The sequence below is a fragment of the Coregonus lavaretus genome, assembly GCF_964263955.1.
Source record: "Coregonus lavaretus genome assembly, chromosome: 16".
Taxonomy (NCBI): Eukaryota; Metazoa; Chordata; class Actinopteri; order Salmoniformes; family Salmonidae; genus Coregonus; species Coregonus lavaretus.
The window spans coordinates 4126153-4150964 of NC_140003.1; the positions used below are offsets into that span (position 1 = coordinate 4126153).

General features: G+C 45.9%; 1 protein-coding gene across 1 annotated transcript in view; it reads left to right on the top strand.

Annotated features, from left to right (window-relative positions):
* Positions 1 to 542: 542 nt before the first annotated feature.
* LOC311143251 (regulator of nonsense transcripts 3A-like) overlaps positions 543 to 24812 on the top strand; it is a gene marked incomplete at both ends in the record, with an annotated part of 29599 nt that continues 5329 nt past the window's right edge. The window contains 8 exons of the mRNA XM_084179065.1: positions 543 to 683; positions 2593 to 2699; positions 3113 to 3219; positions 4857 to 4955; positions 5416 to 5526; positions 5605 to 5660; positions 9072 to 9230; positions 9771 to 9904. Coding sequence (XP_084035191.1) covers positions 543 to 683; positions 2593 to 2699; positions 3113 to 3219; positions 4857 to 4955; positions 5416 to 5526; positions 5605 to 5660; positions 9072 to 9230; positions 9771 to 9904 — 914 coding nt within the window. The remainder of the gene's footprint in view (positions 684 to 2592; positions 2700 to 3112; positions 3220 to 4856; positions 4956 to 5415; positions 5527 to 5604; positions 5661 to 9071; positions 9231 to 9770; positions 9905 to 24812) is intronic.

The following is a 24812-nucleotide window of genomic DNA, read 5'->3' on the forward strand; positions in this document are numbered from 1 at the left end:
TACTCTCTGTTTATTATCACTTTAATAACTCTACCTACATGTACATATGACCTCAATAACCTCAACTAACCTGTGCCCCCGCACATTGACTAGGTACCGGTACCCCCTGTATATAGCCTCACTATTGTTATTTTACTGCTGCTCTTTAATTATTTGTTAGCTTTATTCCTTTTTTTTAGGTATTCTTTCTTAAAACTGCATTGTTGGTTAAGGGTTTGTAAGTAAGCATTTCACTGTAAGGTTGTATACCTGTTTTATTTTGTGCATGTGACAAATAACATTTGAATTTTAAAGACTGTTTTTAACATCTGAATGATAAATGAATAAAACAATAAACTACTGAAGTCGCACTTATTGTATATTAATAACGTATTTTTGAATAGGTATTTTCTCAAAAAATTAGAAGAGCGCACGGCATAAACAACACAGCAACCAGCTCTTGCAGACAGCGCCTCTGCTGAAGAAGACTCGCGGTACTTGGCTTAGAACTCTCGCGAGGGGACATTGTCACTTCCACAGGAGAGGGATAGAGATGGAGAAAGATGCGGTCTGAAAAGGACCAAATGCCCGGAGGCAGGGAGAAAAGTGTCGTCGAGATTCAACTTAGAGACATTCCGAGGGAACAGGACGCCGTCTCTGTCAACTCAAAGCAGAAAGAAGAGAAGAAGGAGGTATTTACTAAGGTAGGCAGAGCGCTGTGATGGCGTGTTTGGTATTGCAGTCGGCCGCAGATATGGACGTGGCAACATAATCAGCACCACAGACAGCGAACGCGAGCCGTATGCTTAGAGTCAATGTATTCTTGATCCGAAAATGTTGTCTGAGGCTCCTTATGGAGGGTGTGACGCATTTACGGAGCCTCCAGAAGGCACACAGAGGCCAAATTGAGCTCTCTGTACTGCATCGCCGTGCACCTCCCACATTTTGTAAGGATCTGCATTAGGCGCATGCAGTATATGTCAAGAACAACATACATTACATGACCAAAAGTATGTGGACACCTGCTCGTTGAACAGCTCATTCCAAAGTCATTAATATTGAGTTGGTCCCCCCTTTGCTGCTATAACAGCCTCCACTCTTCTGGGAAGGCTTTTCACTTGGAACATTGCTGCCGGGGGACTTGCTTCCATTCAGCCACAAGAGCATTAGTGAGGTCGGGCACTGATGTTGGGCGATTAGGCCTGGCTCGCAGTCGGCGTACCAATTCATCCCAATGGTGTTTGATGGGGTTGAGGTCAGGGCTCTGTGCAGGCCAGTCAAGTTCTTCCACAACGATCTCGACACACCATTTCTGTATGGACCTGGCTTTGTGCACGGGGGCATTGTCATGCTGAAACAGGAAAGGGCCTTCCCCAAACTGTTGCCACAAAGTTGGAAGCACATAATCGTCTAGAATGTTACTGGAACTAAGGGGCCTAGCCCAACCATGAAAAACAGCCCCAGACCATTATTCCTCCTCCACCAAACTTTACAGTTGGCACTATGCGTTCGGGCAGGTAGCGTTCTCCTGGTATCTGCCAAACCCAAATTCGTCCATCGGACTGCCAGATGGTGAAACGTGATTCATCACCCCATAGAACGCATTTCCACTGCTCTAGAGTCCAATGGCGGCGAGCTTTACACAACTCCAGCCGACGCTTGGCATTGCGCATGGTGATTTTAGGCTTGTTTGAGGCTGCTCGACCATGGAAACCCATTTCATGAAGCTCCCGACGAACAGTTCTTGAGCTGACGTTGCTTCCAGATGCAGTTTGGAACTCGGTAGTGAGTGTTGCAACCGAGGACAGACGATTTCTACGCACTACGAGCTTCAGCACTCGGTGGTCCCGTTCTGTGAGCTTGTGTGGCCTACCACTTCGCTCTTGAGCTGTTGTTGCTCCTAGACGTTTCCTTCACAATAACAGCACTTACAGTTGACTGGGGCAGCTCTAGCAGGGCAGCAGTTTGATGATGGAAAGGTGGCATCCTATGACAGTGCCATGTTGAAAGCCACTGAGCTCTTTAGTAAGGCCATAATACTGCCAATGTTTGTCTATGAAGATTGCATGGCCGTGTGCTGGATTTTATACACATGTCAGCAACGAGTGTGGCTGAAATAGCAGATTCCAGTCATTTGAAGAGGCGTCCACATATTTTTGTATATGTAGTGTATCTGATATCGTAGGCCTTTGTTTGAACTCAGTAATATGTCTGTTTGCTGTACGATCATATGCATTTAAAGCTACTGCAGCTTATGCTACGCTATGTTGATAAAGCGGCGAAGGTATTGGCTGTGCACCTGTGCCGCGAAGATAGCCTACAGCACATTGCTCAATTCAATGAACATAAATACCCGCCTGGAAACAAGCGCACTCTTGTGTATTATCGACTATTTAGGTCTACCTGTCAAGGCAATGGTAGTTGTCTATAACTAGATATGAAAACATCGTCATTATGTAATCAAACAACCGAGACGCACAGCACGGATTCAATGCTAAAGAGTAAATTCCATCCAACTATTAAACGTGACCATGAATGTCTTTGGTGTCTTCCCAATTCTGGTGTAATTTCAACCCACTATTTTGTATTTGTGTATGTCCTTCTCGGTTCCAGGTAGTAATAAGGCGACTTCCACCCAACCTGTCCAAGGACCAGCTGGAAGAACAGCTCAGTCCTCTTCCATCCTATGACTACTTCGAGTTCTTCCCTGCTGATCAAAGGTGAATATTTAGTAAGCTACTTAATGCAATGACTCCATGTGTTGGGACAGGGTGCCTCCACAGATCAGTGTTTTTCTCAAATTCATTCTGCATTGTGTGATGCCAACATCATGATATTGACATTCCCCACAGTTATCAAACAATTGGCTTCACCTAACCTTGGTTAGTAAAGTCCATACCATCTTTGCTGTTAAGGACGATTCAGTCTGAGTGGATGAATTCTAAATAATCTTGCCAAAACAAAGCTAAGACACTAGCACAGCAATATAATCATTAGGTTACCACCTAAAAGCAGGGTGTATCAGAGAATATGTAATCATCATACCTGTGGCGTCACCCCCTTTTAACCCCACATTTTAGATAGGCTGCGCTGATGGAATGGCTTTCTAAAACAACCTGTTAATTCCATGCAGCCTCTACCCACACTTGTTCTCCAGAGCTTACATCAACTTCAAAAACCCAGAGGACATCCTGCTCTTCAGAGACCGCTTTGATGGCTATGTTTTCATTGATAACAAAGGTAGAATTTTTATGTAGATTTATAATTCAAAACATGATGGGGAGGTTTCCTGGACACAGATTATGCCTAGTCCTGGACTAAAATGTATTTTTGATGGAGATTCTCCATCGATCTAGCTTTTTAGTGCAGGACTAGGCATAATCTGTGTCCGGGAAACCTCTCCTAAATATTTCCTATTACCAATGTGTTAATGCTTAGTAGTTAGTGTTTACACAATGTTTTTGAGCACATAGTGCTGTGAGTAAAAGTACAGTGCCTTTGGAAAGAATTCAGACCCCTTGACCTTTTCCACATTTTGTTACGTTACAGCCTTATTCTAAAATGGATTAAAGAAATAACAATCCTCCACAATCTACACACAATACCCCATAATGACAAAGTGAAAACAGGTTTCTAGAATTTCTTGCTAATTTATTTCAAACAAAAAACAGAAATACCTTATGTACATAAGTATCTAGAGCTCTAGAGTTCCTCTGTGAAGATGGGAGAACCTTCCAGAAGGACAGCCATCTCTGCAGCACTCCACCAATCAGGCGTTTATGGTAGAATGGCCAGACAGAAGCCACTCCTCAGTAAAAGGCACATGACAGCCCGCTTGGAGTTTTCCAAAAGTCACCTAAAGACTCTCAGACCATGAGAAACAAGATTCTCTGGTCTGATGAAACCAAGATTGAAGTCTTTGGCCTGAATGCCAAGCGTCACGTCTGGAGGAAACCTGGCACCATCCCTACGGTGAAGCATGGTGGTGGCAGCATCATGCTGTGGGGATGTTTTTCAGCGGCAGGGACTGGGAGACTAGTCAGGATCGAAGCAAGATGAACGGAGCAAAGTACAGAGAGATCCTTGATGAAAACCTGCTCCAGAGCGCTCAGAACCTCAGACTGGGGCGAAGGTTCACCTTCCAACAGGACAACGAACCTAAGCACACAGCCAAGACAACGCAGGAGTGGCTTTGGGACAAGTATCTGAATGGCCTTGAGTGGCCCAGCCAATGCCCGGACTTGAACCCGATCTAACATCTCTGGAGAGACCTGAAAATAGCTGTGCAGCAACGCTCCCCAGCCAACCTGACAGAGCTTGAGAGGATCTGCAGAGAAGAATGGGAGAAACACCCCAAATACAGGTTTGCCAAGCTTGTAGCGTCATACCCAAGAAGACTCAAGGCTGTAATCACTGCCAAAGGTGCTTCAACAAAGTACTGAGTAAAGGGTCTGAATACTTATGTAAATGTAATATTTCATTTTTTTTTCTTCATTTTTATGAATTAGCAAAAAAAAACTTGTTTTTGCTTTGTCATTATGGGGTATCGTGTGTAGATTGATTATTATAATTTTAAAAAAATTTTTTTAGCATAAGGCTGTAACCTAACAAAATGTGGAAAAAGTCAAGGGGTCTGAATACTTTCCGAAGGCACTGTAAATAGTGGGTAGACGTATAGTGTTGCTGGATATATAATGCATTAAAACACATAGCCGACAAGGCAATGATGTCTCAGTGTGTGTGTGTGTGTGTGCGTTCTAATCTCTCACGAGACAAGAGGATTCTCCTTTCACTTCCCCAGGTGCCATGGTAATGGTTTGATCATTGCGTCAGGTGTTGTCTAATGATGATCTGTCTCCATGTCAATATTTGCTCAGGCCAGGAGTACCCAGCTGTGGTAGAGTTTGCACCCTTTCAGAAAGTCTCCAAGAAGAAACTCAAAAAGAAAGATGCCAAAGCTGGAAGCATTGAAGAAGGTAGGTGCTGGACTCGTCTCTTCAGAAACTATCCAGACATACAGCGTGGATGCCTGATTGTTGTCAAAACACGTTGGCACTGACAAACACAGACTGGAACCCATGCTTCCCTTTACATATATAGTATATGGGTTTTCAGCCCCCTCATTGTACTTTATGCAATTATTCAGCATCTGCTGAATATCACAAATATAAAATATACAAATCTGGGATGTAGTGAAGGGATGAACGCTCACAAATGCCAGTAACAAACCTTTCTATTTTGTGAATAGAGATACGCACCTATTACAGCAAATTAGCGTATTTAGCATAAGAGTTTACATTTAGGATAACGTTACCGCCTGTCATCTGAAGCTTTAACCGTATATTTTGACCCACCTTTTTCTTTACCACTACACCCTTGTGACTGATGGACCTCCTCCCTCTTCTTGACTCACCCTAATCCTTCTCCCCCTCGCAGACCCAGAGTACCGTCGGTTTCTGGAGAACTACTCCTGTGACGAGGAGAAGTCCATGGCCAACCCTGAAACCCTGCTGGGAGAGATCGAGGCCAAGACAAGGGAACTCATAGGTACTAGGATCAATCAGTCAACCAATAAGTCAGGCATTCAATCAATCTGACTTTGCATTATATGTGATTTAATTTCAGCCAAAAGAACAACACCTCTTCTGGAGTACATCAAGAATAAGAAACTTGAGAAGCAGGTAAGAGCAATGTAACAGTGAAAAATAATGAATTTATAGTTGACCTTTGTGGACTCTTATCCAGATATACAGTGGTTCCTCGATTAAAAGTTGCGTCATACCACGGTAGAGTGTGGTATGCCATGGTATTGTAAGGTGCATTAAAGCCAATTTATACTTGATCCGAAGGCATACAGAGGCCAAATCGAGCTCAGTACCACATCGCCATGCACCTCTCAAATGTTGTAACATTGCAGAGGGCTCAGTATAGCTCCGCATTGACATGATCGGTAGGTGAGGGCGGGAGGTCCGGTATAAACACAATCTCACTTCCTTGACAACTATTAATGTTCTGGACTATGTATTATGTCATGTTTCATGTGGACCTCAGGAAGAGTAGCTGATGCTTTTGCAGCGGCTAATTGGGGATCCTAATAAATACCAAACACCAAAGCTTCCTTCACAACAGGTCTGTGCTGCTCTGCTATGTGCAAAAAAGTATGTTTGCTCTGACTCCTGCGGAGGCCACATCGCAGTAAATGGCCTATATAGTGGACATGCAGCATTTTATGGTGCTTGCCGTTAATGCTCCTTTCGAGATCACCATGCCATGCAATTTGTGAATACACTTCATGATTAAAATGGAATTATATATTTCATTGTAAACCTATAGGAAGAAAAAAGGAAGAAGATCAAGCCGAGTCCCAATATGGGCAGAATATTGTATGACATATTCAGACGGTTAAAGGCCGAAATCTGTGCGTTTCAATTCAAATGTGACTCGTTCTATTCTCATTCCATTGATATTATATCTTGGCCTTTATTTACGATTATTTTAGTTGTAGCCCGTTCTCCAATTCACAGCACTGTATGGGTTTTGGCTGACAGCCATTATAAACTTCAGCACTGCGCGACAAGAAGATGCCCCTATCTCTCCCGCTAATTGGTATACTTTTGCACATTTGTTGTCTAAATGAGGGAAATTCTGTAAATCAAGATGCCACCAGATGCTTATTTCTATTGTTGTCCCAGAGTCCCTCTGCTCTCGCACTGTAGAGTCTTGCCAGAATACAGCTTCCTAGTGAATTACCATGAATATAAATAAAGAAGAACAGTCTCAACAGCCCAAAAATCAGTTGGCGGGTGGTCCTGGAGTTGAGAGAGAACTAGGGTGATGGCGCAATTACACTCGACATGTGGACTGATGATTTTCGGAAAAAAAAGGATACTTGTCCCTTACAGCCCATTACATAAACAAAGAGTGGGTGCTTGTGGAGAGGGTGCTATTCACCACGGAGTGGGACAGTTCCCAGCGCAAAACATAACCGAAGGACAGCTATTGTGAAAGAGTGCTTGGGGATGTTGTTGATTTCCTCTATCGCTTCAAAGAGGCCACACTCGCCTTGGAGGCAGGCAAACAGCCTACTCTTCACCTGGTAATTGTGTGGTTCCAAAGGATAAGTCGCTTTGGATAAAAGCGTCTGCTAAATGGCATATTAAATTAAATTAAATTAAATAAAGTGTCACCTACAGCTGGATAGGCCTACAGTATATCTAACCGTTTTTTTTTGTATCAACTAAAAACATTCATCCATAATTCTACCAAGCCTACAAGAGTTTTGGCTCGAGAAGACGTTTTACCTCGAGAAACTGACAATGCAACAAATACATTGATCATCTCAGCAAGGTTTTACCCATGGTTGTGGAGCTGGGGGGAAGTGCAACTAAAATGGTGTTAAAATGTAGTTGAACTAAACATCTGCATTTTTAAAACATACTTTTTTATCATTCTTTTATTAACGAAAACACAAAGATGTTGATGAACAAATACTGTAGATCAGGGGTGTCAAACTCACTCCATGGAGAGCCTAGTGTGTTTTTGGTTTTCCCTTTCAATTAAGACCAAGACAACCAGGTGAGGGGATTTTTTTAACTAATTAGTGACCTTAATCAAGTACAAGGGAGGAGTGAAAACCCGCAGACACTCAGCCCTCCGTGAAATGAGTTTGACACATGCTGTAGATTTATTTATAAAACCCAAATAACAAAGGGAGCCTTGAATAAGTAAACAATAAATAAACCGCAACATGTCGACCAAAGGAATTGCATTCACGAATGCATGCGACTGTTTTTAATCTTAGAACAGATAAAACATTGTTTGTAAGTTATTAGTGTATTTGTTGTATTGTTTACACTGTTCCAAATGGTCAAAAAAAGATTGTTCACATGTTTGATACACGCACTGTGATAAGCACACAGCGCTCGCTCCTCCTACCCTCTCTTCTTGATCTCAAGTCCCTAAAAATATAAATCAACTCGGCGTCAAGAGTCTATTGTCCTGCTGATAGACCATCAAGGGTGGATGGCTTCTTTTGTATTCCAATTTATTGAATGAATAGGTACGGCTGCCAAACGGTTTACACCTGACCCACAGCTTTGTAGCGTACTTACAGTGCGCTTTCACAACATTCTCCGCCTGACTCTTTACCAATGCCACCAGATGCTTCTTTTATATTGTTGTTATCTATTCGGTAACATTCCACTAGTAAATTGTATAAATAAAACAAAATGTGAAACCTTTTCCCCCCCTCCGTATCCACAATGTGCATAAATGAGGCCCATACAGCCTGTCGGTTTGTCCTCGCTGGACTCTCTGTCATTCCGTTTCTTCTTCATATCAACAAAGAACAACTCTGCGCTGTGTGCTTCATATGATGCTTTCGTTTAGGATGGTCATAAAAAACAGGATGCTATGACAATGTATTTCAATATAACCGAATAGCACGTTTTGAGTTTTATTGATCCGGGCTTAGTAGCCGAGGCTATATGGCTGCGCCATCAACTTATTCATTTAGGAGACATCACTCGCGTATATTCAGTCAGCACATATATTCTAAGAACATAATGGAATATAACAGAACATTTTTGTTTGTCTTACAATAAAAACATTACTGTGTAACAACAGTTATAGTAAGTAATAGGCTACGGTCCAGTTTCAGCTTCTTCTGACGAAGTAGAAGAAAAAAAATAGGTGTATTTTTCTGGGTGTGTACGCGGGACAGAGGAAGAGCAATTCTTACACTATTGTTCTAAATGCAATCACCCTCTTCTTCTTCATCCTCATCATTCAGTTTATTAAAATTAAATTGTGAATTCAAGAGGCAATTATCAGTTTCTATCTGGTTTCTATTACCCATTCATCAATTCACGTCGTTCATTCAGTGAGAAGAGAGACACGTTAGCGCCTGGGTACCAATGCTTTACACCGAACCCAAAAGCATAATCAGTGTTCTAGCTCCCCCTTGTGGTGGGGGAGATAGTGTACCGCACTATACCACAATCTACCTCAATGCTCTGCAGCCTAAACTTGAAACTTTGAATTTAGGAACCACTGTAGATCAACTCTCACAATGAGATGCCATTTTTCTGCAGAGGATAAGAGAGGAAAAGAGAGAGGAGCGTCGACGCAGGGAGATGGAGAAGAAACGCCAGAGGGAGGAGGACAAAAGGAAGCGGAGGGAGGAGGAGAGACGCAAGCGCAAGGAGGCAGATAAAGTGAAGAAACTGTCGGAGAAGGAGATCAAGATCAAGGTGGTCACTGGTTCTTTTGAAACAAAGTTCAAATCCAAAAACATTTTGAGTGGTATATGCACATTCACTAAATTCAAGCTTTTAGGAAGCCCTTTGTGTGCTGGATTTTGTTAGTCTTAAGTATTAGTTAGATAGTAATCTCGGGACCCAGAGTTAAAGCGGCAATCAGCAGTAAAAACAATAACAAATCACCCTCCCAGCCCCTGTTTCGGTAAAAAACAATCACTCTCAAATTCAAAGAGAATTTTGCAAGGACTGACCAAAATTTGAGTTTTAACCATGTTTTGAGGCTATAGTGTTTGTGTACATTTACTTTGTTTACAAACATTGGAGTAAAACAAAAATATATTTTGGGTTCTGATTGGGTACGAGCGTTGAATTAAGCTCATGAGACATTTTTAAGTTATTCTTCAAGAATCAAATATAATTAATTTATAAGCCCTTTAAGGCTTTGACGAGAGAATAGATAGTTAGTGACTGTGTTTTGCTAATAACTGTTAGTAGTTGTTGGGCAGTAAGTGTGTTTTGGGCTTGCCTCAGCTCCTAAAGAAGAGTGACCGGGACGATGACGTGGACTCTGACAAGCTCAAGGACAAAGGGGACAGTGGGGATACAGAGAGGGCCAAGTGGGACAAACCCAGTGGACACATGAAGTTCAAGGAAGCCAAGGACAAGTAAGGACCTTTTAGTGCACTATTCATGTAGATAACTCTCTGATGTGTTTTTATTTATTTATTTCCAGTCTCTCCGATGCTTTGTTTTTCTCAGTTATGACAAAGCCAAATCGGAGTTAGCTTGTGGTGGGATGTTTTCTATGCCTTAAGGTATTTTCTAACCAACTGCATTGCGATCTTATCATCCGAATTCACAAAAAATACAGATTCTGATACAGATTCTGATTTTGACGCACTAAACCATTCACACAAAGTCTGATGCATTTTTCCTTCCACTTTTCCAAACAATTCGTATAATTTCACCAACGCTGCACGGTCATTCTCATTGGCAATATACATTTACATTTACGTCATTTAGCAGACGCTCTTATCCAGAGCGACTTACAAATTGGTGCATTCACCTTATAGCCAGTGGGATAACCACTTTACAATTTTTTTTTTTTTTTAAATCTTTTTTTAAAATTCTTTTTTAAAATTATTATTATTAATAAAAAAAAAAAATTGGGGGGGGGTGGGGTAAGGGAGGGGTAGAAGGATTACTTTATCCTATCCCAGGTATTCCTTAAAGAGGTGGGGTTTCAAATATCTCCGGAAGGTGGTGAGTGACTCCGCTGTCCTGGCGTCGTGAGGGAGCTTGTTCCACCATTGGGGTGCCAGAGCAGCGAACAGTTTTGACTGGGCTGAGCGGGAACTATGCTTCCGCAGAGGAAGGGGAGCCAGCAGGCCAGAGGTGGATGAACGCAATGCCCTCATTTGGGTGTAGGGACTGATCAGAGCCTGAAGGTACGGAGGTGCCGTTCCCCTCAGCTCCATAGGCAAGCACCATGGTCTTGTAACAGATGCGAGCTTCAACTGGAAGCCAGTGGAGTGTGCGGAGGAGGGGGGTGACGTGAGAGAACTTGGGAAGGTTGAACACCAGACGGGCTGCGGCATTCTGGATGAGTTGTAGGTGTTTAATGGCACAGGCAGGGAGCCCAGCCAACAGCGAGTTGCAGTAATCCAGACGGGAGATGACAAGTGCCTGGATTAGGACCTGTACCGCTTCCTGTGTAAGGCAGGGTCGTACTCTCCGAATGTTGTAGAGCATGAACCTACAGGATCGGGTCACCGCCTTGATGTTAGCGGAGAACGACAGGGTGTTGTCCAGGGTCACGCCAAGGCTCTTCGCACTCTGGGAGGAGGACACAACGGAGTTGTCAACCGTGATGGCGAGATCATGGAACAGGCAGTCCTTCCCCGGGAGGAAGAGCAGCTCCGTCTTGCCAAGGTTCAGCTTGAGGTGATGATCCGTCATCCTTACTGATATGTCTGCCAGACATGCAGAGATGCGATTCGCCACCTGGTTATCAGAAGGGGGAAAGGAGAATATTAGTTGTGTGTCGTCAGCGTAGCAATGATAGGAGAGGCCATGTGAGGATATGACAGAGCCAAGTGACTTGGTGTATAGCGAGAATAGGAGAGGGCCTACAACTGAGCCCTGGGGGACACCAGTGGTGAGAGCACGTGGTGCGGAGACAGCTTCTCGCCACGCCACTTGGTAGGAGCGACCGGTCAGGTAGGACGCAATCCAAGAGTGAGCCGCGCCGGAGATGCCCAACTCGGAGAGGGTGGAGAGGAGGATCTGATGGTTCACAGTATCAAAGGCAGCAGACAGGTCTAGAAGGACAAGAGCAGAGGAGAGAGAGTTAGCTTTAGCAGTGCGGAGAGCCTCCGTGACACAGAGAAGAGCAGTCTCAGTTGAATGACCAGTCTTGAAACCTGACTGGTTTGGATCAAGAAGGTCATTCTGAGAGAGATAGCAAGAGAGTTGGCTAAAGACGGCACGCTCAATAGTTTTGGAGAGAAAAGAAAGAAGGGATACTGGTCTGTAGTTGGTGACATCAGAGGGATCAAGTGTTGGTTTTTTGAGAAGGGGTGCAACTCTCGCTCTCTTGACGACCGAAGGGACATAGCCAGCGGTCAAGGATGAGTTGATCAGCGAGGTGAGGTAGGGGAGATGGTCACCGGAGATGGTCTGGAGAAGAGAGGAGGGGATAGGGTCAAGCGGGCAGGTTGTTGGGCGGCCTGCAGTCACAAGTCGCAAGATTTTATCTGGAGAGAGAGGGGAGAAAGAAGTCAAAGCATAGGGTAGGGCAGTGTGAGCAGGACCAGCAGTGTCATTTGACTTAACAAACGAGGATCGGATGTCGTCAACCTTCTTTTCAAAGTGGTTGATGAAGTCATCCACAGAGAGGGAGGGGGGGGGGGGGGGGGGTCAGGGGGGAGGATTCAGCAGGGAGGAGAATGTGGCAAAGAGCTTCCTAGGGTTAGAGGCAGATGCTTGGAATTTAGCGTGGTAGAAAGTGGCCTTAGCAGCAGAAACAGATGAAGAAAATGTAGAGAGGAGGGAGTGAAAAGATGCCAGGTCCGCAGGGAGTCTAGTTTTCTTCCATTTCCGCTCAGCTGCCCGGAGCTCTGTTCTGTGAGCTCGCAATGAGTCATCAAGCCACGGAGCTGGAGGGGAGGACCGAGCCGGCCGGGAGGATAGGGGACATAGAGAGTCAAAGGATGCAGAAAGGGAGGAGAGGAGGGTTGAGGAGGCAGAATCAGGAGATTGAAGGTAGAAGGATTGAGCAGAGGGAAGAGATGATAGGATGGAAGAGGAGAGAGTAGCGGGAGAGAGAGAGCAAAGGTTGCGACGGCGCATTACCATCTGTGTAGGGGCAGAGTGAGTAGTGTTGGAGGAGAGCGAAAGAGAAAAGGATACAAAGTAGTGGTCGGAGACATGGAGGGGAGTTGCAGTGAGATTAGTAGAAGAACAGCATCTAGTAAAGATGAGGTCAAGCGTATTGCCTGCCTTGTGAGTAGGGGGGGACGGTGAGAGGGTGAGGTCAAAAGAGGAGAGGAGTGGAAAGAAGGAGGCAGAGAGAAATGAGTCAAATGTAGACGTAGGGAGGTTGAAATCCCCCAGAACTGTGAGGGGTGAGCCATCCTCAGGAAAGGAACTTATCAAGGCGTCAAGCTCATTGATGAACTCTCCAAGGGAACCTGGAGGGCGATAGATGACAAGGATATTAAGCTTAAATGGGCTAGTGACTGTGACAGCATGGAATTCAAATGAGGAGATAGACAGATGGGTTAGGGGAAAAATTTAGAATGTCCACTTGGGAGAGATGAGGACTCCCGTGCCACCACCCCGCTGACCAGATGCTCTCGGGGTATGCGAGAACACATGGTCAGACGAGGAGAGAGCAGTAGGAGTAGCAGTGTTTTCAGTGGTAATCCATGTTTCCGTCAGCGCCAAGAAATCGAGGGACTGGAGGGTAGCATAGGCTGGGATGAAGTCTGCCTTGTTGGCAGCAGAACGGCAGTTCCAGAGGCTGCCTGAGACCTGGAACTCCAGGTGGGTGGTGCGTGCAGGGACCACCAGGTTAGAGAGGCAGCAGCCACGCGGTGTGAGGCGTTTGTGTAGCCTGTGCGGAGAGGAGAGAACAGGGATAGGCAGAGGCATAGTTGACAGGCTGCAGCAAATGGCTACAATAATGCAGAGGAGATCGGAATGAAATGAACTAAACATCTGGGAAAGGAGAGAGCGGGGCCTCCCTCAGCACAACTCCCAAATATAACTCTCCCAGCTTCCACCTCAGAAACGATAATTGTTGTAAACTACAGCGGTTCAATGTCTCCATGAACAGACTAACTCAGTTTATTCAGCTAGCTAACTAGGTGCAGCACTATTCCGTGAAAACCGTCCGGGCATCAAGTCATATGACGCCACAGCCAGCTAGCATGCCGGACTCCAGCAACACGGCCCAGCGCCAATACTCTGCCACAACAAACCACCAGTGTATCAACACGCAAGCAGATCGTTCGTGTCTAACGTTGTGGGTTAGTCCCGACAGCTTGAGCGAGTCCGTCGTCAACTTATTCAGCCAGTTAGTTAGCTAGAATAGTTAGCAAACTAGCTAGCCATTGCTCTCAGACAAAGAAGAACCCCTCCTTTCACGGCACGAACACACAGAGAGAGCCAAACTAACGTTAACTAGTCACCCATGTCCCAAATTTCCTTGAACGACTTGGGCTATTAATATGTAAAAAACAAAACACAAATGTAGGTTATGACTTACCCCTAGCAGCTACTGTTAGCTAGCCAAGTGCAAAGCTAGCCACTGAATTGACTCAGCCAGTTTGCGTCTGTTCACACGGTCGTTCCAGCTATTGTTTACTAGTAGCTATCCAGGTAGCAACAAGCTAGCTAATATTTCAAGCACAAGTAGCCACTTGCTACCTAACGTTAACGGTTCAGACAATGAGGTTAGGAAACAGCTGAATGGTAGGCAATTATTGTATGTAATGATTGTAGGCAGCCAGCTGGCGTTATTACAGGCACTCTCACTACTCGCCAGCTAGTCCCGGTGGTGGGTTAGCTAGCTAGCTTCGTGCTACGCTGGGCTACGCTGGGCTACGCTGGGCACAGCCGAATACAATACTAACCTACAATAATTACATACAACAACCCACAATAACTACCTACAATACCTAACTACAATCTAAATACATAGCTTAAGCCTTACTCGACAAAGCCCAAGCTATGTGTAAAGCCAAGCTTACCCGACGCCAAGCTTACCCGACCAGGCCGACGACACAACAGTGGTATGCTGTTCATAGTGGCTAGAGAGGATGCAGTAATGAGAAAAATAATACACTACTGGAAAAACAATATGCTACTGAAAATATTAGGAAAGGGTATTCATCTATAGGATGAATCATGAGTCAATAGTATATTATTGGCTACGTTTCATTCAGTGGGACATTTAATAACATTTAATAACATTTAATAAGACAGGAAACACAAAACTGGCACCTGTCATCATTCCTCACACATACAGAATGCTGACCATCATGACGCTTGCTGCCTACAGTTTTCTTTCTATCTGATTAAAGTGATGAAGTCCAGACAGGGTAGGCCTATTTTAGGAAACTTTCTGAATGGACAAAGAGAATTAGCGAACTCATAGGCTACACGCATACCCACCCACCTAGAATGACCCATCAATCAAAGCCTCCTGCAGCGCATCTCGCTCAGACAAGCAAATCACATTTCTCCATTAACTTCAAATAATTTCTGTTGGATATCAAAAACGAGTCTACATTACAGAATAATTCTCAATCAATGAAGCCTATCATTCAAATTGATGAGGAACGTTTTAACGGGGAGATATAGAGACAGATGTGATATAGGCTATATTAACAGGAAATTGACAACTGTTAGAAAATAGAAACACATGCATGCAACCTGTCCATAGTCTAATGATCAGCCGTTTTAGTGAAGCAATGGGTGGTTATGTTGACACTTCATTTTAATTTGAGGGCTTTATCTAAATCTGTGCAACCATTTATTGATTTTCTCTTTTAGGGTTGCTTATAGCAAAGGTGAATGCCTAGATTCACTTTAGCAGGCCTATGCTACAGTTGAATTTGGAAGTTTACAAATACATTTAAACTCAGTTTTTCACAATTCCTGACATTTCATCCTAGTAAAAAATTCCCTGTCTTAGGTCAGTTAGGATCACCACTTTATTTTAAGAATGTGAAATGTCTGAAAAATTGTAGAGAGAATGATTTATTTCAGCTTTTATTTCTTTCATCACATTCCCAGTGGGTCAGAAGTTTACATACACTCAATTAGTATTTGGTAGCATTGTCTTTAAATTGTTTAACTTGGGTCAAATATTTTGGGTAGCCTTCCACAAGCTTCCCACAATAAGTTGGGTGAATTTTGGCCAATTCCTCCTGACAGAGCTGGTGTAACTGAGTCAGGTTTGTAGGCCTCCTTCCTCGCACACGCTTTTTCAGTTCTGCCCACACATTTTCTATAGGACTGAGGTCAGGGCTTTGTGATGGCCACTCCAATACCTTGACTTTGTTGTCCTTAAGCCATTTTGCCACAACTTTGGAAGGATGCTTGGGGTCATTGTCCATTTGGAAGACCCATTTGCAACCAAGCTTTAACTTCCTGACTGATATCTTCAGATGTTGCTTCAATATATCCACATAATTTTCATTCCTCATGATGCCATCTATTTTGTGAAGTGCACCAGTCCCTCCTGCAGCAAAGCACCCCCACAGCATGATGCTGCCACCTCTGTGCTTCACGGTTGGGATGGTGTTCTTCGGCTTGCAAGATATCCCCTTTTTCCTCCAAACATAACGATGGTCATTATGGCCAAACAGTTATATTTTTGTTTCATCAGACCAGAGGACATTTCTCCAAAAAGTACAATCTTTGTCCCCATGTGCAGTTGTAAACCGTAGTCTGGCTTTTTTATGGCAGTTTAGGAGCAGTGGCTTCTTCCCTGCTGAGCGGCCTTTCAGGTTATGTCGATATAGGACTCGTTTTACTGTGGATATAGATACTTTTGTACCTATTTCCTCCAGCATCTTCACAAGGTCCTTTGCTGTTGTTCTGGGATTGATTTGCACTTTTCGCACCAAAGTACGTTCATCTCTAGGAGACAGAAAGCGTGTCCTTCCTGAGTGGTATGACGGCTGCGTGGTCTCATGGTGTTTATACTTGCGTACTATTGTTTGTACAGATGAACGTGGTACCTTCAGGCATTTGGAAATTGCTCCCAAGGATGAACCAGACTTGTGGAGGTCTACAATATTTTTTCTGAGGTCTTCATTAGATTTTCCCATGATGTCAAGCAAAGAGGCACTGAGTTTGAAGGTAGGCCTTGAAATACATCCACAGTTACACCTCCAATTGACTCAAATGATGTCAATTAGCCTAACAGAAGCTTCTAAAGCCATGACATCATTTTCTGGAATTTTCCATGCTGTTTAAAGGTACAGTCAATTTAGTGTATGTAAACTTCTGACCCACTGGAATTGTGATACAGTGAATTATAAGTGAAATAATCTGTCTGTAAACAATTGTTGGAAAAATTACTTGTGTCATGCACAAAGTAGATGTCCTAACCGACTTGCCAAAACTATAGTTTGTTAACAAGAAATTTGTGGAGAGGTTGAAAGACGAGTTTTAATGACTCCAACCTAAGTGTATGTAAACTTCCAACATCAACTGTATATAGCCTATATATAGGCTATACGAATGATTCATTAATATATTATCATACCCCTGCACATCGACTCGGTACTGGTACCCTGTATATATAGCCACGTTATCATTACTCATTGTGTATTTATTATTACTTTTATTATTACGTGTTATTACGTTTCTATTATTTCTCAATTTTCTTTCTCTCTGCATTGTTGGGAAAGGCCTGTAAGTAAGCATTTAATTAATTTAATCTCTCTGCCTTCTTTACTATTCCGTTCATGCGCAATTCACGCATCTCCGCTGGCAACTCGACTATCTCTTCCCCCCCTCTCTAGCGCTTGAATGAGTAGCCTATACAGTGGGGGAAAAAAGTATTTAGTCAGCCACCAATTGTGCAAGTTCTCCCACTTAAAAAGATGAGAGAGGCCTGTAATTTTCATCATAGGTACACGTCAACTATGACAGACAAAATGAGAAAAAAAAATCCAGAAGATCACATTGTAGGATCTTTAATGAATTTATTTGCAAATTATGGTGGAAAATAAGTATTTGGTCACCTACAAACAAGCAAGATTTCTGGCTTTCACAGACCTGTAACTTCTTCTTTAAGAGGCTCCTCTGTCCTCCAGTCGTTACCTGTATTAATGGCACCTGTTTGAACTTGTTATCAGTATAAAAGACACCTGTCCACAACCTCAAACAGTCACACTCCAAACTCCACTATGGCCAAGACCAAAGAGCTGTCAAAGGACACCAGGAACAAAATTGTAGACCTGCACCAGGCTGGGAAGACAGAATCTGCAATAGGTAAGCAGCTTGGTTTGAAGAAATCAACTGTGGGAGCAAATATTAGGAAATGGAAGACATACAAGACCACTGATAATCTCCCTCGATCTGGGGCTCCACGCAAAATCTCACCCCGTGGGGTCAAAATGATCACAAGAACGGTGAGCAAAAATCCCAGAACCACACGGGGGGACCTAGTGAATGACCTGCAGAGAGCTGGGACCAAAGTAACAAAGCCTACCATCAGTAACACACTACGCCGCCAGGGACTCAAATCCTGCAATGCCAGACGTGTCCCCCTGCTTAAGCCAGTACATGTCCAGGCCCGTCTGAAGTTTGCTAGAGTACATCCAGAAGAGGATTGGGAGAATGTCATATGGTCAGATGAAACCAAAATAGAACTTTTTGGTAAAAACTCAACTCGTCGTGTTTGGAGGACATAGAATGCTGAGTTGCATCCAAAGAACACCATACCTACTGTGAAGCATGGGGGTGGAAACATCATGCTTTGGTGCTGTTTTTCTGCAAAGGGACCAGGACGACTGATCCGTGTAAAGGAAAGAATGAATGGGGCCATGTATCGTGAGATTTTGAGTGAAAACCTCCTTCCATCAGCAAGGGCATTGAAGATGAAACGTGGCTGGGTCTTTCAGCATGACAATGATCCCAAACACACCGCCCGGGCAACGAAGGAGTGGCTTCGTAAGAAGCATTTCAAGGTCCTGGAGTGGCCTAGCCAGTCTCCAGATCTCAACCCCATAGAAAATCTTTGGAGGGAGTTGAAAGTCCGTGTTGCCCAGCGACAGCCCCAAAACATCACTGCTCTAGAGGAGATCTGCATGGAGGAATGGGCCAAAATACCAGCAACAGTGTGTGAAAACCTTGTGAAGACTTACAGAAAACGTTTGACCTGTGTCATTGCCAACAAAGGGTATATAACAAAGTATTGAGAAACTTTTGTTATTGACCAAATACTTATTTTCCACCATAATATGCAAATAAATTCATTAAAAATCCTACAATGTGATTTTCTGGATTTTTTTTCCTCATTTTGTCTGTCATAGTTGACGTGTACCTATGATGAAAATTACAGGCCTCTCTCATCTTTTTAAGTGGGAGAACTTGCACAATTGGTGGCTGACTAAATACTTTTTTTCCCCACTGTATATTGACAATGAACAGCAATATAGTTTTAAACTTATTTCAAGCCATTTTTAAAACCTAATAGGCCTAGGCCTATTCGAGGAGAGAAGCATAGATCAATCCTCTTGCTTGCTAAATGGCTATAAAATAGGCTACAGCGTTGGCAATGAACTGGCAGGGAAGTTTGAATGGCGAGATCGACGTGTAGCTCGGGTGTGATGTGATCACATTGGCTAAATTTATACATTGCTGCGCTGATGCATTGCTAATGTAAAAAGCAGGCAGAGAAATGTATTGATTAATTCATTCACACAACGAAACCCACAGACCTGTCAGTGTCAGTGTCCCAGATAGCAATTTATATTGGTCAACAGCTTATAGACGGTTGGCAGACAAGTGCACGCAAATGATTTGTGGCCGGAAGCCGTGCTTTGTTATGATTCTGAACAGTCAGATAGCTAGCGAAAATGACAAGGTCTGCCATGTGGGGAATCGTAGGTGGCTCATTTCAGCTAGTTTTATCTTGTTCTTGACACCATGTCTTGTTGTGAGGTGTTTTGACTGATTTCATGTTAATGCTTATATGGCTAAAATTCGCTAGCTAGCTAACCAACAACTGTAACGATCTATTTGAGAGACAAGTGCTCATTGTGCAAATGTATTTATGTTTTCAATAAACATTTGGAGATTAAATATAGTTCACATATTGTCAACAATCTAAGCCAACCGTCTGTTTTGCTCCATAGTTGTGCACGCAGTGGTTTTGTTGCTAATCAACCAACCCGTCTATATTTGCATGTGAAAAGACACAAAAGTCAATCCAGTTCTGAATAAATAATTGACAGATTGCAGCAGGACGATATTTTAGTTTTATTATTTTTTGTTTTATTTATTAGCACCAAAGAAAACAAGTGATAGACAACAATACAGATAAAAAATAAAATAAAAATGGTGTGCAGGAATGGCTGGATTTCGCAGTTGGTGTGAATGCATCATAAAGAAGACATGTGCTCGTATTTCTTTATTTCATCCTAATTTTTTGGACGAAAATAACGAACTTGGTGAGAATGTCATGAGCCCTCTCACTCCACCGGGTTACCACCGTATTTGTTTCCACTATCTTCCACTCTGCTCACCACTCTCTCTCTACTCAGCCTAACTAGCTCCACCTGTCCCTGCTCTGCTCGGCTCTAATTACTCTGCCAGCTGCGCTGCATTACCCACTAACCTCTCCCAGTATTTAAAGTCCTGTCTTTCAGCTCTCCTTTGTCAGATCGTCTGCAAAGCTCACACCCGGAACCTGTTTGCTCGCGCTTCTGGCTCACCCTTGTTTTGTGACCCCGGACCTGCCTGATTCTTGGATACTCTTCTGCCCCAGGAAAACCAGACCTGCTTTCTGCCATTACGACTCCTGACTACTCTTCGATCCCGGTAACTCTGACCAGCCTTCTGCCTTGCTACTACGTATTTTGGATTCCCCTTGAACTGTACTGCTGCCTTGTTTCATTCCGCCCTGTTGTGTCTGTGTCTCCCCCCCCCAGGACTTCTGGACCACCCACCACCGGCTTCATAGGACGCATCGCTGCCACTGGGGGGGGCACAGACCCAGCACATTGGACGGGACCCCTGTTACCCCTGGAGCCTTCATTCACTCCCTACTTCCCTTTTCCCTTAAGTTTAATAAACTTTCTGGTGTGTCGCAATTGTGGTCCTCTGGTCGTCTGTCTGAATCGTGACAGTACGATCTGACCATTATGGACTCAGCGCACACTTTCCCCGACATGGAAACCGATGAGCATGAGCAGCAGTTCCAGCAGCAGCAACAACAACTCGCCATGATCTTTCAACTCCTCACCAACCTTACCCCAGCCAGTCTGCCCACCAGCCCTGCCCCCGAGTTACCTGCCCCGGTCATTGCAGCCGCTGCTCCGGAACCCAAGATTGGAAACCCCGAGCGGTTCAACGGCGATTCAACCCAGGTCCGGCCATTCCTGACTAGCTGCCGACTTCAGTTCTCCTTGCAGCCAAGGACCTTCGCCACGGAGGGGGCTAAAGTTGGGTATGCCATCACTCACCTGACGGGCCGAGCTCGACTCTGGGGAACAGCAGAGTTCGAACGTCAAACCCCCGCATGTGCAACCTTCGACCTGTTTGCTGAGGAGATGCTGAAGGTGTTTGACCTGGATTCACCCACCGCAGAGGCGTCTCGTGAACTGTTCAGTATTCGGCAAGGCAGACGTACAGTCGCAGACCATTCCATCGACTTCCGAACCCTGGCTAGACGAAGTTCTTGGAACACACCATCGTTGGTGGACGCGTTTTTCCATAGTTTGGCTGACTATATCAAGGACGAGTTGGTCTCCCATGAACTGCCTTCCACTCTTGATGAAGCCATCGCACTGACTGTCAGGATCGACAGAAGGATACAGACCCGTCGTCGTGAGAGGGGGCGCCAAGGTCCACCTACTACCGGCATTCGGAGAGATCCGACTGGGCTCCTGTCATCTACTGCCACTCACCCAGGTCAGCTTGATCAGTCTGAGCCTATGGAGATTGGGCGAGCCTCTCTCACTCCTGCAGAGCGCCAGCGCCGCTTCACCTCAAACCTCTGCCTCTATTGTGGAGGTGATGGACATCGTGTGGTAACCTGCCCTTTAAAGGGCCGAAGCTCACCGGGCATAGGGGGAGTCCGGTTGAGTTCAATGACCATCCAGTCCTCCGACCGCAAACCCCTGCTGCAAGTTCACCTCCGCCTCTCTGACTCAACTCACACCCTGGCTGCTCTGGTGGATTCTGGCGCCGAAGCCAACATAATGGACATCAAGCTGGCACGCCAACTGGGACTGGAGAACCTCCGTTTGACACCTCCTATTCCTGCCCGGGCACTGGACGGACACTTACTCGGATCGGTCACTCATGTCACGGCCCCGGTCTCGATGGGTCTGTCCGGAAACCATCAAGAAACTATCCAGTTTCACCTGCTCCCCTCTCCAGGCCAACCCCTCATCCTGGGTTACCCATGGCTCCGCCGGCACAACCCTCAGCTCGACTGGGTGACCGGGGTGATCAGGGAGTGGGGAGAGGACTGCCACCGAACCTGCCTGCTTGCTGCCGCACTACCCCCTCGGCCAGTACCTACTAACTCCGCTCCTGACCTCTCCAATGTCCCAGAATGCTACCATGGTCTCAGAGAGGTGTTTAACAAAGCAAGAGCCACATCTCTGCCCCCTCACCGACCGTACGACTGTGCCATCGACCTCCTTCCTGGAACAGCTCCTCCAAGGGGTCGTCTCTATTCGTTGTCTGCTCCTGAAAGAAAGTCCATGGAGGACTACATCAATGGCTCTCTGTCCACAGGATTAATCCGTTCATCTTCATCTCCTGCTGGTGCTGGCTTCTTCTTTGTGGGGAAGAAGGACGGATCTCTTCGCCCCTGCATCGACTACAGGGGACTCAACGACATCACAGTGAAAAACCGTTACCCTCTGCCTCTGCTCACCTCTGCTTTTGAGTTGCTCCAGGGAGCCACTGTTTTTACCAAGTTGGATCTCAGAAACGCTTACCACCTAGTGCGGATCCGGGAGGGAGATGAATGGAAAACCGCATTCAATACACCAACAGGCCACTACGAGTATCTGGTTATGCCTTTTGGCCTCACCAATGCTCCTGCTGTGTTCCAGGCTCTAGTTAATGATGTACTGCGGGACATGTTAAACAAGTTTGTCTTCGTTTACCTGGATGACATCTTAATCTACTCCAGAGACCTGTCTGAACACACCCGCCATGTCCAGCAAGTCCTTCATCGTCTTCTGGAGAATTCCCTCTACGCCAAGGCAGAGAAATGTGAGTTTCACGTCAAGACAGTGGCCTTCCTGGGGTACATAGTGGCAGAGGGAAGTATCCAAATGGATCCTGCCAAAGTATCAGCAGTCACTTCATGGCCAGTTCCGGAGAACCGAAAGAAGCTGCAACAGTTTCTGGGGTTTGCTAACTTCTATAGGAAGTTTATCCGGAACTACAGTACCGTTGCTGCCCCTCTCACTGCTCTAACCAGCACCAAGCAACCCTTCACCTGGACCCCAGCAGCCGACAAGGCCTTCAGTACCCTCAAGGTGAGGTTCACCTCCGCTCCCATCCTCCAGATGCCTGATGTGGACCGGCAATTCATTGTGGAGGTGGACGCCTCGGATGTGGGAGTTGGTGCTGTGATTTCTCAGTGGGCTGCGGAGGATAGGAAGCTCCATCCCTGTGCCTTTTTCTCACGTCGGTTGTCCCCCTCTGAGTGCAATTACGACATAGGGAACCGTGAGCTGCTGGCTGTGAAGCTTGCCTTGGAGGAGTGGCGTCACTGGCTGGAGGGGTCCACCATTCCATTTCTCGTTTGGACCGATCATAAGAACTTGGAGTACATCCGCACGGCCAAACGGTTGAACTCCAGGCAGTCCCGCTGGGCCCTGTTCTTCACCAGGTTTAATTTCACTCTGTCATACCGGCCTGGATCACGCAACACCAAGCCAGACGCCCTCTCCCGTCAATTCCAGAAGGATGACACCCCCTCCAAGGACCCTGTGTCGATTCTGCCAAGTCCCTGCATCGTTGCAGCTCTGACCTGGGCTGTTGAGGAACAGGTGCTGGAGGCTCTCCGTAACCAGCCAGGTCCCAGCACCTGCCCAGCTGACCGCCTTTTTGTCCCCGAAGACCTGAGGTCCCAGGTCGTTCAGTGGGGACATGACTCCCGCCTAGCTTGTCACCCTGGCTCCACCCGCACTTACAACCTGCTCGCCCAGAGGTTCTGGTGGCCCTCTCTGAGGAAGGATGTACGGGAATTCGTCCAAGCCTGCCCCATCTGCAACCAACACAAGTCGTCCTGCCAGCCCCCAGCCGGATTGCTGCAGCCCCTGCCTGTGCCCAGACGTCCCTGGTCTCACATCGCCCTTGACTTTGTCACGGGGCTGCCCCCTTCAAGGGGCATGACCGTCATTCTCACCATCGTTGACCGTTTCAGCAAGATGGCACACTTCATTCCCCTCCCCAAGCTCCCAACCGCCAAGGAGACCGCCCAGGTGGTCCTGGAACACGTCTTCCGGATCCACGGACTGCCAAGGGATGTAGTTTCTGACCGTGGTCCACAATTCTCCTCCGCTTTTTGGAAGGAGTTCTGTCACCTGCTGGGAGCCACAGTCAGTCTGACTTCCGGATTCCATCCCCAATCCAATGGGCAGTCAGAGCGGGCTAATCAGGAGCTCGAGAAGGCACTGCGATGCATGACTTCACGCAACCCCCACTCCTGGTCGCAGCAATTGACATGGGTGGAGTACGCACACAATTCTCTGACCTGCTCTGCCATCGGTATGTCCCCTTTCCAATGTGTTTTTGGATACCAGCCTCCTCTATTTGCCAGCCAGGAAGAGGAGGTTACTTGCCCATCTGCACTTGCTTTTGCCCGTCGATGTCGCCGCACCTGGTCACAAGCCCGAGCCACACTCCTCAGATCCGTTGCCAGCTACACTACCGGGGCCAACCGTCGGAGAATTCCTGCTCCCACCTACCATGTTGGTCAAAGGGTGTGGTTGTCATCGAAGAACCTGCCACTCAGGGTGGAGTCGCAGAAGCTGGCACCTCGGTTCATTGGCCCATTCCCTATCATAAGAGTGATTAGCCCAACTGCTGTCCGGCTCCAACTGCCTAATTCCCTGAGGGTGCACCCCACTTTCCATGTGTCTAAGATTAAGCCCATCCATGAGAGTCCGCTGGTCCCTGCGGCGCCTGGTCCTCCTCCTCCACGGCTCGTCGATGGTGGTCTGGTTTACACCGTCCGCCGCCTGCTTCGGTCCAGACGGAGGGGTAGGGGTCTCCAGTACCTCATTGACTGGGAGGGCTATGGACCTGAGGAAAGGACCTGGGTGCCAGCTAGTCGGATTGTGGATAGGACTCTCA